General features: G+C 25.9%; 4 protein-coding genes across 4 annotated transcripts in view; 2 read left to right on the top strand and 2 right to left on the bottom strand.

Annotated features, from left to right (window-relative positions):
* The window catches only part of LOC128961975 (uncharacterized), a 39,322-nt gene extending 30,602 nt beyond the window's left edge, over positions 1-8,720 (top strand). The window contains exons 9-20 of the mRNA XM_054308318.1: positions 1,944-2,161; positions 2,222-2,298; positions 2,379-2,429; positions 2,610-2,651; positions 3,194-3,234; positions 3,494-3,601; positions 3,670-4,425; positions 4,754-4,870; positions 6,088-6,378; positions 7,811-7,990; positions 8,060-8,302; positions 8,432-8,720. Of these exons, the coding sequence (XP_054164293.1) occupies positions 1,944-2,161; positions 2,222-2,298; positions 2,379-2,429; positions 2,610-2,651; positions 3,194-3,234; positions 3,494-3,601; positions 3,670-4,425; positions 4,754-4,870; positions 6,088-6,378; positions 7,811-7,990; positions 8,060-8,302; positions 8,432-8,593 (2,286 nt within the window). The 3' untranslated portion in view covers positions 8,594-8,720. The remainder of the gene's footprint in view (positions 1-1,943; positions 2,162-2,221; positions 2,299-2,378; positions 2,430-2,609; positions 2,652-3,193; positions 3,235-3,493; positions 3,602-3,669; positions 4,426-4,753; positions 4,871-6,087; positions 6,379-7,810; positions 7,991-8,059; positions 8,303-8,431) is intronic.
* A 1,093-nt stretch (positions 8,721-9,813) lies between these two features.
* LOC128961405 (superoxide dismutase [Cu-Zn]-like) lies at positions 9,814-11,410 on the bottom strand. The gene is made up of 5 exons (XM_054307640.1): positions 11,197-11,410; positions 10,660-10,723; positions 10,368-10,582; positions 10,208-10,281; positions 9,814-10,125 (listed from the first exon to the last, which is right to left on the bottom strand). The coding sequence occupies exons 1-5, from the start codon at positions 11,266-11,268 to the stop codon at positions 10,089-10,091; spliced, it is 462 nt and encodes a 153-aa protein (XP_054163615.1). The 5' UTR covers positions 11,269-11,410; the 3' UTR covers positions 9,814-10,088.
* A 313-nt stretch (positions 11,411-11,723) lies between these two features.
* On the top strand, positions 11,724-12,514 carry LOC128961681 (uncharacterized). The gene is made up of 3 exons (XM_054307941.1): positions 11,724-11,998; positions 12,070-12,435; positions 12,510-12,514. Exons 1-3 carry the CDS (start codon positions 11,779-11,781, stop codon positions 12,512-12,514), a joined length of 591 nt encoding a protein of 196 aa, XP_054163916.1. The 5' UTR covers positions 11,724-11,778.
* A 376-nt stretch (positions 12,515-12,890) lies between these two features.
* Positions 12,891-16,405, bottom strand: LOC128960995 (uncharacterized; the record flags this gene model as incomplete). Its single annotated transcript, XM_054307186.1, has 7 exons — positions 15,874-16,405; positions 14,066-14,204; positions 13,959-14,003; positions 13,868-13,885; positions 13,544-13,725; positions 13,173-13,468; positions 12,891-13,107 (listed from the first exon to the last, which is right to left on the bottom strand). Coding segments are annotated over exons 1-7 (1,134 nt in total), but the record flags the coding sequence as incomplete, so codon positions are not given.
* Positions 16,406-16,755: the final 350 nt, after the last annotated feature.

Genomic DNA, 16,755 nt, shown 5'->3' with positions numbered 1-16,755 from the left:
CCCCTTTTATATATATCGATTTGTATATATTATTGTAATTTTTTGCTTATTCAATACAAATATATTATAGAATCTGATGATAAAATTTTGTACATATTTTTCAATGTCTTAACAGTTTGCTTATCACCAATTAATAAAAAATGTGTTATTTTTTAATTACTAGTTTTTATTATATAATCTGTATAAAGGTTTGGCTAAAGTTTGGATTGTATATTAATTATTATTAAATTTAACAATTTATTGTACATTTTAATGTCGTGAATCCAGTTTAAAACAGTTTAATTATATCATTAGTTATGATTCATTATAATAACTATTAACTATAAAATTGAATTACTTGTTTATCAATTGTTGGTAACTTACGTTTATTTAATCATTAATCTAATAATATTTAGTGTGAAATTATTGTCACAATGTTTTACTATAGATAATATTGACTTTGTTTTAATTTCCTTTTTAAGTGTATCCGAGTATTATAAAGAACTTAAATATTTGTTCAAAAATTATTAGAATTTTGTTAATTTATTTTTATATACTGTATAATTGTTTTAATGTTTCAAATAATTTTTATTACACTTGTATATAAATAATATAAAATACTAATATAAGAATATATTAATTTATTTGAAAATTTGCATCATATGTTTATATTGCAAAAAAAATGTTTAAATAAATATGTATTTATAATTTTAAAATTTATTATCTAAGACATTTTTATAAATTTTTTATAAATATTATTAGACTACATAAAATTAAATGCAAAATTTTAAATTTTAAAAACAAATAATTTATTTGATTAATACTATAGATATCATAGATAATATATATACTATTATGAAAACCATGGGTTTTCAATCACGATATGGTGCGTGCTTTGTGTGTTTGTATGTATACTTAAATTTATGTACTGTATGTGTGTGTGTGTGTGTGTGTGTGTGTGTGTGTGTGTGTGTGTGTGTGTGTGTGTGTGTGTGTTGTACGGGATTTAATGTAGAGTGTCAGAGCTGATGATAACAAAATTTATATATTATATATATTGTTATATACAGTATGTATGTCTTGACCCAAATTTCAATCAATAATAACACCGATGAGTGTCACAAACATCTGTCTTAAAGAAAAGAGAGTAAAGTAATGAATATCTTTAATGGTTTTTCTATCACAACTCCACCCAAAACTATTGGCAGATCTTTTTTTCTAACACTTATTCAATGCATATCATGTGAACGCTTGTTGTGTTTTTCCGCAGACTATATATCTATAGCTAACAACACGTTTATATCTTACATTAATTTGATGAAAAGGTACATCACTTTATGCTTTCCTTAGACACACTCTAACTCTTCCTGTTTATGTAATATATTTTTTTTATCAATATTGTCACCCAATAGACAATCTATATCTATACAAAAGACACACACCTCTGTATAAAACATAACTTTAGTTATTTTGGTTATCAAATACAATATTTGAAGTGTGAATAACGGAGTATTACTTGAATAATCGTGTTTTGAATATATGACACATAAATGGATTAGTTTTGTGCAGAAAAAGCTTGCCTTATATTATATTACAAACTTTACACTGACTTACTCTCAATTGTTTGCAAACTTTCAGTTGAATAAAATCTCAGATTTTTGTTTGTTGACAATGCAATTGTTAAATGTATGTTTTGTTGTGTTGTTATACGGTATCTCATATATTTGATGTCTTTCATATTTATTATTAAATGTTTTATATTTTTATTATTATTATTAAAAAGATTAGTTTTTAGTGTCTAATGTATACATAGTATGTACATACCTGTATTTATAGAATTATCACATATATATATAATATGTACATTATTAAATATGTCTACTATTATATCATTTATTATGTATACAAAATATACTTTATTTACTATAAAATATATTTAATTTATTATATAATAACAAATTTAGGGCTCAGATGCAAATCCTGTGTTCAAAAGGCTGTCCGCATTGGGCCGTAAGGGTGACGGCGCTGACAGCGAAAGGGAAGACGAGACTCTTCACGACGAACCGCCCGCTTCTGTACTTCATAGACGACGAGCACTCGTACCTCCAAAGCTTATAACTGATGGGTACGAGAGTGCCACTGATGATCTTGAACCCAGTCATAGGGCCGAAAGCACACATTTGTATACAATTTGTTGCATTTTATTTTATTTATGTTAATTGATTGTATTATTTAATTAAAGATTGGGTGAACCGGTTAACCCAAAGAACCGCCGCCGGAGTTCTATTGTTGTGATACCTCCGATGCAGATATGCCCCGGTATGACATTTATACCAACTTTACCAACACTTTGTCATATTATCTAATAATAAATGAAAATGTTTTATGAAATTTTTTAGGAGATTTATTGGTTTACAGTAAAGTATTGACCCAACGGAACAATTTATTAGGTGAGAGACAAATATGTTTTACTTTGTTTTTCACTTAGTTTTTGTTGATTTACTTTTACTATTATTTATGACTACACCTAATGTGCATTTGTTTTACTGAATGTTTGACTTGAAATAAATATATAATTTATAGTTCAATATATATTAAATACTAAATTCAAATGTCTTTTTTTCTAATAGATAACTTAGACGGATCCACACAATGTTTGACACTTAGTGAAGGTATGTATTGCGAGGAAAGTTATATTATCAAAGGTTTCATTTTACTTTGACTTTTCTACATTTGATATAATTGATAAATAATTATTTCTTTATAATAGATAATTTTTTATACAAACTTTAATATTGATATATTATTTATATTAAAGTTTTCTATGCGTTTGTGTGTTAATTCTGTAATTTTAATCTTAAATGCCTAACAAAGCAATATTACCTCAAAGGGAAGATTCTTAGATATATTAGACATAAAAGATTTAATAAATTTTGTTAAGCATTTATATGTTTATCTTACATAAAACAATAGGGAAAATGCTAAGTAAACAAAATATATTAAACAATTAAGTGACTGTCCATTAGTGGACTGTTGGATAGCACTTATCCTAATAACTAAGTGTAGCCGTCATTCAACATATTGTTTATTTTATTATTAATTCCACTTAATTAACATAATATCCAACAAATTGTACTGTCATTTATGTCAACTTATATTAAAATTTATATAAATTGATAAATAAGTTATTAATCGTAAACTGTATGTTCATTAGACTCGTCCCGAAAAGGCAACCGTTTTTCGTTCCTACGGCTGGTAAGTGTTAACTCTAATCAATGTCTATCCCGCATGTGATCTTTAAAACTGCATTTTTGTATTTACCGATCCCTCAATTGATTCCCAAATAACAACTTTAACTCTACTATTGCTGTGCTGTGCTGTCATATGATATGGTTGTCATATTTTTGGTGTCGTATCTGTTTTGGCGTATGTCTTGTATTTGACGGTCACTTTGGGTATCTTTCTCTGTGTCTCTCTTGCATTGCCTTCTCTGTCCGTCCATATGTGCGTCCAGTTTGACAGGTCAGGTCGGGGAAAGTCTGACTCGCTCTGTGGTCTCGAGGAAGTGCTCTCCACTCTTCAGCCGTCCGTTTTTAATGACGAACAGCTCTCTAAATATAAGGTTTGACTTTATATTTGTGGACAGCTTTTGCTTATATTATCTGACATATAATCGATAAACTATATTAGGGTTTAACTTGGAATGACTTCTTGTCTAAATTTGAAGAACGGAGAGCTTCTGGTTCTTCAATGGTTTCGGGTTATCGTCTGTCACAGCCATTTAGTGAGAGCCGTCGATCCTCAGGTCAGACAAATTTGTCACTACCCGGCGGAAACACACCAACCATTGTGACACATCATCCGCCATCGCCATCCAGAAAGAAACAACTGATTAGAACACAGACCTTTGACAGCACTCACTCTAGTGATGCCAACGATGACAATCAATTGGCGATAAGCGCTCACTCAACACGAAGTCATAGTTGTGTCGCACCCGTTACTATACCAGAGATCCGTCGACTGTCACGGGAACCACTGAATCAACAAAGTATCGATTCTCAAGACATCACAGAGAGCTTTGATTCGGCGGACCTGATAGGAGGGTCACCGCCTCATTCTGGTCTTAGTAGTGCCCGAAGTAGTATAATGTATAGTCGTTCTGAACACAAACGAAAGGAAGCACTTTGGGATCTCTTCCAAAGCGAGTGTGTCTTTCTATATGATCATCTGATGGTTCTTAAGAATGTCTTTATGGAGCCGCTCAAGAAGATCCAAGTTGAGGGCTATGCCATGTTTGCAGAACCAGAAGTCTTGTTTGGAAATCTCGACGAACTCTGTTGTGTGACATATGCTTTCTGTAAGGAATTTCTTAATGTAATGCTTCAGTACACCAATTGTGGAACAGATCTCAATCCGACCGATGTCTTAGTTCGTCTCTTTCAAAAGGTATTCAATTCAATCATAAGAGGATTTTATCGCTAACTAACATAACTTAAGTCTTAACAAACAAACAAAAAATACTAAACAAATCTATAAATCATAACTTTATATATAATATTATTCTTTACGAGACAACTAATAGTGTAGTTAAGAGTCTTGTTATTAAATGAATCCAAAGATTTAGTGATGTATTAACTTTGAGTATTAATAAATTTTTGTTTAAAAACGCATGAAATTAATGTTGATTTTCAAATTGAATTTATTTATTTTATAATTAATTGATGAATTGATTGTCTTTTATTTTTATATTTGTTATGTTATGCCATAATCTTAGAGCTCAAAAGCCTCTTCACTGACTCAGGCCTACCATCGCTATACACTTAATTATATCAATGCTCTCAACTATTTGGAGACACTTAGACGTCAGGTCGAGTTCAATGAATTTGAAAAGGTTTGTCATATAAATTATACAAATTTTAATAACATTTTTAACTAAATTTATAAAAATATCTATTTTTGGTTAAATTAATATATAGAGTAATTTATATATACTGTATATATATAYATAAAGCATTACATGTAATACTTTTTAAATATTAAATACTATATAAAACAGAGTGAAAACAAATTGTGAAAATATTTATTTGATTTATAATATTATATATTTATATGAAAAATAATTTTTTTAGAGACTTGCAGTTCACAATTGAAATCCCTTATTTGATTAGCTTTTTTGTAAACTTTTCTTAAGAATAGCGATATTTATTTTTCAAAACAACTTATAGGTATATCTAAACTGTACATAAGATTCTGTGTTATTGTTGATATATTGATCCAAATAAATGACAATATTATATATATATATATAAATGATAAAAATTGATGAACTTATAGACCAACGATTGTGTATTACATAAGTGAATCACTATATTCAATGTGTCTCTCATGACAACCACTTGACTGACAGAAAAAGGTATTGATTTTAATAGAAAACTCCGTTTTTTCTTATAATCGAAATTCCTGTGAATTTCTTTATATAATATAAATATATATTATATTATCGATGATATTATATTAGCCGTTTGACTGCAACTTAATTTAATACTTTTTCATTAAATCTAATGAATCTCATCAATAGAAAACTCATTAAAAACCCGACAATAAGTCTTTAATTATATTTTTAATTAGTAAAAGTAATTATTTACTCAATAGTTATGTATTTAACTTAAAAGATGTATTAAATATAACTTATTAAATTCATTAATTTAAAAAATATGTTTTCAATTTTAAAACATAATAAAATTACAGGAATAACAAGCTTACAAAATGTACAAATAATTAATGTATATGAAATCAAATGAGTGTAAAATCTAATAACTAAATGTAGTTTAATTAAAACTAAATATAATTACTCTTTAATAAGTTTTATATGTATGTAAATAACTACAGTGTTTTGTTTTACATTTATATTTTTAATATTATTATTATTGTAAATTATACATGACTTCTAAATAACTAAAATACTGTATATTATATTAAGTTATATTATTGACTGTGAATCATACATTCATTATATACACACTGTATACATATTATACAGTAGATTACAGCTAAATAATTATTAATTAACATTAATTTTCTATTATTTTTTATATAATGAAACATTAGTGGTGTAATCGTGATTCTCGTTGCAAGAAATTACAATTGACTGATCTATTAGTATCACCGGTTCAGCACATAATGCGCGTACCATTAATATTGAAGGACATTGAGCTCAGGACTGAGGATCTAATGGAGAAAGAGTTGATTTCATCAATCATTGAATCGGAGGAAAACTCGTTGCGTGAATTAGACGACAAAATGAAATGGCTTAAGAACTTCGAGAGATTACTAGAGATCCAGAGGAATATAGTGTGGCCGTCGGTCTTTGATCTCGACCCTAAAGTCTTCATACCTGATGTTAGTTATTGTTTGAATTTTATTTTCTATTATATAAATAGTATTTTTAATTCATTTATTTTACTACTGTGTTATATAGTTTTGAATTATTCATATTTTGAATTTTTATTTACTCAAAAAAACAAATATATTGAAATGATTAGTTAATATAGGAATGTCTTATCAAAATATTTTACCAGTAATTATGGATAATATTTAAATATACATAAATTATAGCATATTAGTCATTTGAATTGAAGTGTACTGGTATATTATAAATTTATTTTGGAATATTTTGATAAATTTACCATAATAATATTGTACATTTTAAATGTAATTTTTTATTTTGAAAATAGTGCTAAAAATACTGTATATTAGAATTTGAGAACAACTTTTTGTCATTTATTTTTTAAAAACAAATTTTTTATTTTAACGATAATTGTTTAAACTTTTGTTTAAACATATATTATTAAATCTGGATCTCTGGGCTAATATAATATGATATATTRTTATATAAATTACATACAATTAATTCATTATAAGATTTACAAAAATTTTGCAGAAATATCACTAAATATACGCAAATATTCAATTTCATTCATACAATATTATCCCAACTATTTATACATTAGTTTAGTAAATACAATATAATATATGATATTAATAGACACAATGAAAAGTATATGCAATACATAAATTAATTACAATTATTCTATAATACAACAGAAATATCACTTTTATTACATAACTTAGTAGAAGATAAGTTAGTAGTATTAGTATAGAGTATTACATATAATTTTATTCAAATAAATCAGCGATTTGTATAAATAGGTTTAATTGTTTTTTATATTAGATATTAATTGCAAATTAACCTGATTATTTTTTATTAAATAATTGATAAAATATTATTAACTTAGATAGCATATGAAATATGATTTAATGATAATTTACATTTGATAACTGTTTATTCAGATAATTAAAATCTCTCTCTCTCTCTCTCTCTCTCTCTCTGTGTGTGTGTGTGTGTTTGTTTGTGTTTTGATTTAAATGTTAGTATTATAATGTCATTTTAAATTACATTTTCTATATTGAACTTAAGATTTTAAAAGCACTTTTTTATATTTATTATATAACATATTAGTGTACTGTATATACTTAATGCTTATCAACAAAAGTCAATTTATGTACTGATAATCAAATTTCTAAGTCAACACAACATCATTGAATTACTACAATATTTATGCTTTTATTTGACAAACTATTTTTTGTAGCTTTTCTGTTATGTTATACAACTGGAAAAATCGATATATAATCAAACAAATATTATGTATTAATGGATTATATTTATAAGCACATAAAATATAATTTAGCAAATATCCTATTTATTTGCTTTATTATTATTATATATATATAAGATGATGACTAATATAGAGCATATATGTATTACATACAGTTCCTTAAGGGCCCGTTATCTAAGCAGCCGTGTGAACGACTAATTGTTAGTCCTAGAAGACAGATAATACTTGAGGGACCCTTACATATACTGGACAGCGGCAAACCCATTGAGATGTATGTTATATTATTTGATGATATGTTGGTTATTACCAAAAGAAAGAAAGGGTTGCATAAAAAGGTAAAACATTTTTGTTTAATAGTAATTATTTACTTATTCTTATATTTAAATGACTGCCCACTTAAATAGCAATCAACTATTACTGAAAGGTGGGGGTGCGGTAGGGGTAGTTTTACCGGATCTCATGAAGGAATCTTCAAATATGTTGTTTACAAACAGCCGCTATCATTGGACAGATTTTACATTCACGACGTACTGGCAGGAAGTGAAGGCTCGACTAATCTGAAGAATGTTTTTGTATTGGTTTGTCTGAACCGATTCCAACAGGTCATCACTATTCATACATTTCAGAGTTCATCTGAAAGCTCCAAAGTATGTCATAATTTGTTATATAATTTAGTTGTAGTCTTGTGTGTGTGTGTGTGTGTGTGTGTGTGTGTGTGTGTGTATGTGTGTGTGTGTGTGTGTTTGTGTTTACTAAATATTGAATTGATTGATTAGATCCAATGGCTATCAAAACTGAGGGATACGGCAGACAAATGGAAGCGAACGCTACAGAACACCGTTTTCCGGAACCAACAGAGACTCAGCAGCGGTAGTGTCTCGACGGCCGCCAGCTTTAGAGATAATTCCAGTACAACTCATACCATATCGACGAGATAACTGATAATCATTTTTATATAACCTATTTATACAATTTTTAAATATATACATACAATTGACAACCGGGTCATCCAATCATTACTCCACTTTCTATTATTTTATATTTATTATTATTAGTTGAATACAATTTAGATAATTAACTATATATTGCTATAAATATGAGCCCTAAAAACCATAGTTTAACAAAATTTTCTATTGTATATAAATTTTATTATTTATTTATATTTTTTCAAATCAAGTCTTGATTACCTTAATATTAACCATTAAAATAAAATCTATATAATAATTATACAATAATTTATTAAACTATTTTTATAAATGACATTAGTTTAGATAGTGATAGAGTTATTAAAAACATGTTAGTAAGCTTATTCGATAGTTATTATATAAAAATTTGTTTTAGTCAAACTATAAATTAAAATATTTAAAAATATATGTTTTATATGTTAATATACATATTGTATACATATACTGTACATATTTTAGTATTATAAGTATTGTCCCGTTATTAATAATTAATTATTATTTGTCAAATAGATAAATTTATTTATTGTATATTTATTTTATATTTAATAAGCTAAATATTTTATATTTTAAATATTTATAATTTAAAATAGAGCTTTAAATTTACATTGATCATTTACATTGCATTAAGTCAGCTTTAACATATTAATTTGTATAATGATAAATACAATTATTTAATATTATTTATTCTATATATTTATGTAAATTATAAGATAAATATCAATGTTATATTACTATATTATTATTATGATCTTATTGTGAGACATAAATATATAGTTTATATTGTATTAGATTTATATTAGATATAAATATTGTTATTTGTTGACTCATGTATTGATAATACACAACATAAAACCCATATATTAAAAACAGATCTCAATTTAAGGTTTTTTTTGGTAAATATACACAAATATTATAAAATTATATACAAATACGACAATTCAAATGTGTCAAATCAAATAATTTATATTTTGTATAAGTTATACGTAACAAAGTTTATATAAATAAAATAATTATTGAAAAATAAAATAAATTTAATTTTTTAATATAAATAAAATTATTATTATTGAGACCTATTGAAATTAAAAAAGCATTAGTCATCATAAATATACAATAGTTGGTAATGGTTGACAATGATTTTCATTATTATTAATAATTTAGATACAAATAATAATAAATTGATAATAAATTTTTTAAATAGTTTATTTTAAATAACTTTGTAATGATTTGTACAATTTAGCAATAATTATAGAGAACAGTAGCGTTAAAATGATTTTTCGTAAAATTTTTTAGCCTTTATTAATATTTTTGGAAAATAAAAAACAATAAAATTGTGTTAAATTTAAGTCTTCACCTATACATTACTTACGGTAATAATTAAAATAATCAAAAATTACTAATATTTATATAAAAATATATAATTAATTCATCATTTTTAAATGATTAAAAGCAGTGATCCATTAAATTCAGTTTAATTGTTGGTCAAACCGATGACACCACACGCAAGTCTATAGATATAAATTTTTAAAAAAAATTATTGACAAATAAATCTCTTTTATAGGCTATAATAAAGTATAGTATATATCATACCTTCCGCCGGCATTACCGGTAGTTTTGCTTAGTTCATGTCCGCCACGACCTAAATCGTCGGGATCCGCGTGAATCTAATTGTTGATTCAATATCAACATAAATTAGTTATGTTTATAGACATTATTAAATAAAAATTATATCACAATATAAAACACATACAACAAGTGAACGGCCAATAATAGATTGATTGCCAGACAAAGCAATCTGTTTGTCCTCAATGTTGATCTGAACCAATCCGTTAGCATCGGCCTCAACATTGCCTAAATCGCCGACATGTCTAATATCATCGGTTGGCGCTCCGTGTTCTTTGCCGTGAGGGTTGTAGTGCGGGCCCGCACTCGTGCATCCATTAGTGTTGTCGCCAAACTCGTGAACTAATCAGTTATAATTAAAATCATAATACTATTATCCCGTATCTCAATAAAAGAGTAAATCCTTTTGTATGACATACCATGAAATCCGTGCTTTCCTGGTGTCAGACCAGTGATGGTTCCCGTGACCAACACTGACGCTCCCTATTTGACACATAATTAATAAATAAAATCAGCTAAAAATATACACAAATTATTGATATTTAACCACATAATTCATATAACGAAAAATTATAAATAAGTTTATAATTTATAACTAATAAAATTAGATAAGTTAAGGAAATTATTAATTTATTGAAAAACAATTATTAAAATAATATGTATTTAGACTCTCAAGGCTAGTGTGAAGGACAGGCACTATAAGTGCATTGTTTAGTACATTTGAAGACAGTCTACCTAAACAAATAATCTACTTAATAATGTACCATGTACAATTTGACAATTATTACTACCATGTATCATTACATATATCATTTTTAAATTAATAATTATCATCTAAACTACATTTTGTTGACTAGTATTATATAAATAACAGTAGAATATACGCGAAGCACCGGTAGTTAAAAATAAACGAATCAAACATTAATTAAATTAAATGTTAATATAATTAAATATACCTTTTGTTGGAAACGTATGGTTCCCGTCACGTTAGAGTCACCCTTAAGGACAGCAACTGCTTTGCCAGACATTGTCGATGATATTAATTAATTGATTTATTAATATATTGTATATACTGTATATGCAAACAGTTAGCTATAAATTAGTTGTCTATTCAATTGCCGACAAATACAACACTAAAGCAAATGTGTGTCTGTTTTTGAATGTCTCTCTGTATTAATAAATATAACTTAAATAGACTTGACTTTAATGCACATAGAGGTCGATACTATACATGTTTCAACATTTATCGTTAGTTTTTTGTGTTAAATAAAAAAAATTATAATTAAAATTATTTAACAATTAATACATAAAATAATATAGTTTTAAATAAAATAAAAAAAAATACTTAATATGACATTTTTATTACAATTTAATCATTTGTAATAAATTTGTTTATCAATTATAACAACATATTATGATAACAATGTTATTCACGCTCTTCAAAAATATTCTGTTTTATAATATTTTTAGTGATTCTATCAATTGGTACAAACTTTAAGATTTTTTTTTAAAATTTTGCTGTGATTTGTGATATAAATATGGTTAAGAAGGAGAAAATTATTGTCAAAAGACCAGAATTCTATGTTTTTGCTCTTCTAGTGGTTATAACAATGGCTATTATAACACTAATTGTTGCCATCAATGTCTACATCTGGAATAAAGTCATTGATTTTGGTGATAATGGTTGGCGATTCAGTAGTAGACTTATTGTATATCATCCCTATATAATGACAACATTTCTCATTATTTGTGGTCATTGTAAATAACAACAAAAATGTTAAATATTATATAYCTTTTTTAATATATAGTTTTTGTGATTTATTTATTAGCACTTTTGGTTCACAGAATCGGATTTAGTCTTAGGATTAGTGCACGACTTATGCGTATAATACACGCATCACTAAACGTGATGACAATGCTTCTGGGGTTATGTCCCATATATACCATAACACATGCCTTTTGGACCCACAGAATTGCAAAACCATTTTATTCAATCCACTGTTGGATTGGTGTCATCACTCTTATAGCATATATATGTCAAATATTTGTCACTTTGTCTTACTATTCATTGTCATCAACTACTCCACAGATGACTATTAGCTATGAATCTACTCATAAGCTAATTGGTTATGCATTGATATGTATGATATCTCTGACTTGTATAATAGGAATCAGTGAAAAAATGCCAATTATTTGTAAGTATAAAAAAGTTTAGCAAATATTTTGTTATTACCGCTATATTTAAAACTTTTTGCGTGTTTTACGATAGTCTGAGATTTCCTAAACAATTCACATCCACACTGTTATTGCCTAACCTAATGGCTATCTGTATACTACTGTTCCTCTTATGTATTGTATATCTAATATTTTCAAGAGAAAAACTGGAAACAGCTTTGGGTCGCATCCGAACCAAACAATACAATGACAGACAAAAGTTTATGATGAAAGTCATTGAAAAACAAAAAAAAAGTCAAAATCCAAAACTAAATTAAACAAATAATCATTATTTATATATTAATACTTTTTAAATATATAAATGCAATATTAAAATTTTTTTTAATAAATAGTAATTTTATTTATAAAAATAAATATCTTAAAATGTTTGTATGATAAAAACACTATTAATGATATATTATAATAATTAATGACCAGATGTTTGTTGATAATTATCATTAATATCGGGATTAATACCACTGATGACATCAAAATCTTTATTTTTCTCGGCATTCATTTCATTATCCATTTTCTTGTCCAACACATAGTGATGTATATTTAGTTTATTATTGCTATCATTGATATCAAACGACACGTCCGGATGGTCACCATTTGATAATTTGTCTTCTTCTATGTCTATTTCTGGTTCACAACTTTTTATATTTAAAAAAATAATTTATATTATTTAATTAACACTAAAAAGTTAATGATAACTTACCGGCATATATTATTATTAAATACAAACCCAGTTGAGCATAATTGTATTGATTTACATTTACATTCACACAAATTGTAATCCCATTGTTTATAATCGGAGTTTTGGCAATCAATGATTTGTGAAACATTAGGACAAAGACATCGACACTCGCTATCGGAGTAGACTTGGTTTGGCTTACAATGAAATGCCTTTTGAATGCAATCACAGACACATCTGTCATGTCTTTCAATACGAAACACTTTAAAGCCTTCAAATTTGAGGCGTCTTTCATCAGACGAGTATTTAACGCGAATCACCTGTTAATTAACAATCAGATTATAATAAATATTTTAAGAGGTGTTGAATATAAAATTTATATATATATTCATTACAGATATGTCCTCAAATGATGTGTTAAGAGCAACACATTGTAATCGTTCACTTGAACAGCAACCCGAGCACCGGGATATCCGAATACAAGAGGGATAATATAATTCATTATCATTATCAGGTGTTTCCAATTCAATAATTTTCTTTTCGGGTATACAACCAGCCGGGCTGGCAATTTTGGGCACTAAAAATGTAAATACATAAACGACATAACGTGTTATCAACAAAAATTTAAGTAAAATGGTATTAGGTTTATCAAAATAAAAATAAAATTTTTATTTATCTATTTAATAAAAATAATTAATGTAATCAAAAATTTAGCTTACATTTTGTTAACTTTTTCTCTGTAATAAAAAAAATCGGCAAAATTTATTTATTTTTAAATAATGAAAAATTTGTTAGCTTAAAGAAACTTACTTTTTTCATTGATATCCATTTCATCAATTGATTGATTTTTTTCATCTAAAGTTTAAAAGTTCTCATTAGAAAATCTATTAAAAAATATAACAAAAAAAACTGCAGACCTGTATCACTACTTTGCAAATATTGAACAAAAACATCATTACTGTGCTCTTCGTGATTAGAAATTGTTAAAAACTTATCGATAAAATCGTCAGAATTTTTAATGTCTTTCATTTGTATTAGAAATGATTCGGGGATTTTCTGTAATATTTTTTTAATGATTATAAAGCAGTTAATATCAGATAATATATAAATTATATCTTATAATAAGGTAAGTAACATAAATTGTATAACCAATAATGTAAGCCTAAAATTGATATAAAAATATTTTTGTATAGCTAAATATGATAATTAAAATTTGTGTTAGTAACTTAATAATTTTTATTTAACATAATTTAAATAATAATATGTTTACAATTTATTTTCAATTATATAATTGCATTTGATATTTTAATCTATATAAATTAATTAGAAAATTAATATCTGTCTATATGTCTGTTTTATATTAATCAATATAATAGACGTCAACAAAAAAGTTATCTGTCTATAATTTTTTATTAATATAAAATTTGAAAAATAATTAGTATGAATAAACTTTTTATTGCAATGTTATACTGTATATTCAAACTGTTTTAATGTATTATATAATAACAATATTATACAAATACAGAATTCTGTACAAAAAAAACTAATAAATAATAAATATTTAAAAATAAAACATGAATCTAATAAACAAAATCATTGTTATGACATTTCCAATGCAAATAACAAAAATACGTCAAATTTACATCCCACACTAAATTTACATATTTTTGTTTATCAAATCTAACGTTAAAGTAAATTAAAAAAATCTATTAATGATTAAAAAAAACAACTATAGTTGTAATCGAAAAAAATATTTTTAGTAATATTGCTAATAATGATATGCAACAATATATTGATCATAAAATAAATGTTAAGGTTATAAGTTAGCCTTATAATGCAAAGTAATTGCTTGATATTTTGGATTAAATCATAATTAATTTATACAGAAATCTATTTTTAAGATTATTATTTAATCAATAAATAAAGACTTTCTTTATTAAAATTCAGAGAAATAACACTTTTTATGAACAGAATATTTTTATATATACAGTAATAGTATATATATATATATATCGGTCTTAAATGTAGTGACCAGATTTTTAAAGAAAATATATATGCATGTAAATATGTTAAATAGTATTATATTACATATGATAGAACAATAATCTAATCATTAATCATATTTTATCATTAAAGTTTTTATAGTCTGAGATTTTCTACATCCCTAAGCTTCATGTCAGTGCAAAATACATAAAACTTTACTATACATTGTTATAAATCATTTAAATTTAGTTACAATAAAATTTCTTTAAAAACCAATCTCACTACTTATGGAAGTAATTTATATTATATTTATTTATTGATATAAAATTATATATTGTACTGTTGTTCATATAATATAATAAAAACAAATCCAGACAATTGTTTGACTTAACATTTACTTTTCATTAACATAATTACAGTTTACATATATTTGTTTCGACGTTTTATTGAATTTCATATACATTAATAAATAATAGAAAAATATTCTATTGATTTCAATTGATATTATCTAATGTATAATTAAATATAAGTTTATCATTTTCCCCACTGTTTTCTATACATTTATTTAAAATTAATTTACGTCTTGTTATACATATCTATAAACTAATTGCAAAAAAATTATAATTCAATAAACAGTTTATTATTAATAATTCTCAATAAATTCATTGTAAAATTAATTTTTATTAAATATAAATATTAAATAACTTTTGCATTCAATTATATAAAAAACTTTATTACATACTTGCGGTACATGTTTTGTGATGATAGAGTCGTGAGTTTTCTGATCCACTTTATTGAGATCCTTGTTGTCCAACATCTCATGGGATGACTGTATATTTGGACTGTCATGTGATGATAGGTTGGATTCATTTCCCACATAACGATAGATGCGGTCGTTTCTGATGACTATATTGTGATCACAAATGACTGATAGCATGACTGAGACTATTAAGATTGCATTGAGAAAAGTCTCAAACATACTGATTGTGTTAAAACAAATGCAATCATTGAGTTGTGAATAAAATCATTGGTTCAGTTGTGAGACAATTAAAACATCAAATAAAATAATTAATTAATTGAAATGTTATGATATATGGCAATGCATTGTATGGTGACTACAGTTCCCTTTTCCTAAGCAAAGGTCAAACCACTTGTATAGTCACACATCTGAATGAATGACTGAATGACTGAAATGAATGATTCAATTGTCGACTTCACAACTGTATTGATATTACTATGCAATGCATAGCACCGTTAGACTCGAGTGCAGACAACTTTCCACTCTTTTCTCATATAATATAATACCAGTACTACCATATAGTATATATATAATATAGTAAACCAGTACTAAACTCTGTCAGCTTTTTTTTGAGCGGTGACTTACTATAGCATCGACACGTAGGGAACGTGCGTTTAGAGAGTATAGTCAGTCACCAGTGAATCGGAACAACATTTGCACGCATTTGAAGTCCAACCGCTCCAGTCGTACCGTTCCTATACTCCAAGTGCTGTATTTTATTTAGTATATTCATTGAAATAAATATATTTGTATATATACTTTAAAAAACAATAAATACAACAAACAATCGTTGAAATTGTGTTGTCATAACAACTTATAATGTAA

Source organism: Oppia nitens, unplaced genomic scaffold (assembly GCF_028296485.1).
Source record: "Oppia nitens isolate AA-2021 unplaced genomic scaffold, nextdenovo-longstitch-racon4-pilon3 scaffold5_pilon_pilon_pilon, whole genome shotgun sequence".
NCBI lineage: Eukaryota > Metazoa > Arthropoda > Arachnida > Sarcoptiformes > Oppiidae > Oppia > Oppia nitens.
The sequence above is the reverse complement of the archived record's forward strand: the minus strand, read 5'-3'. Positions and strand labels throughout refer to the sequence as shown.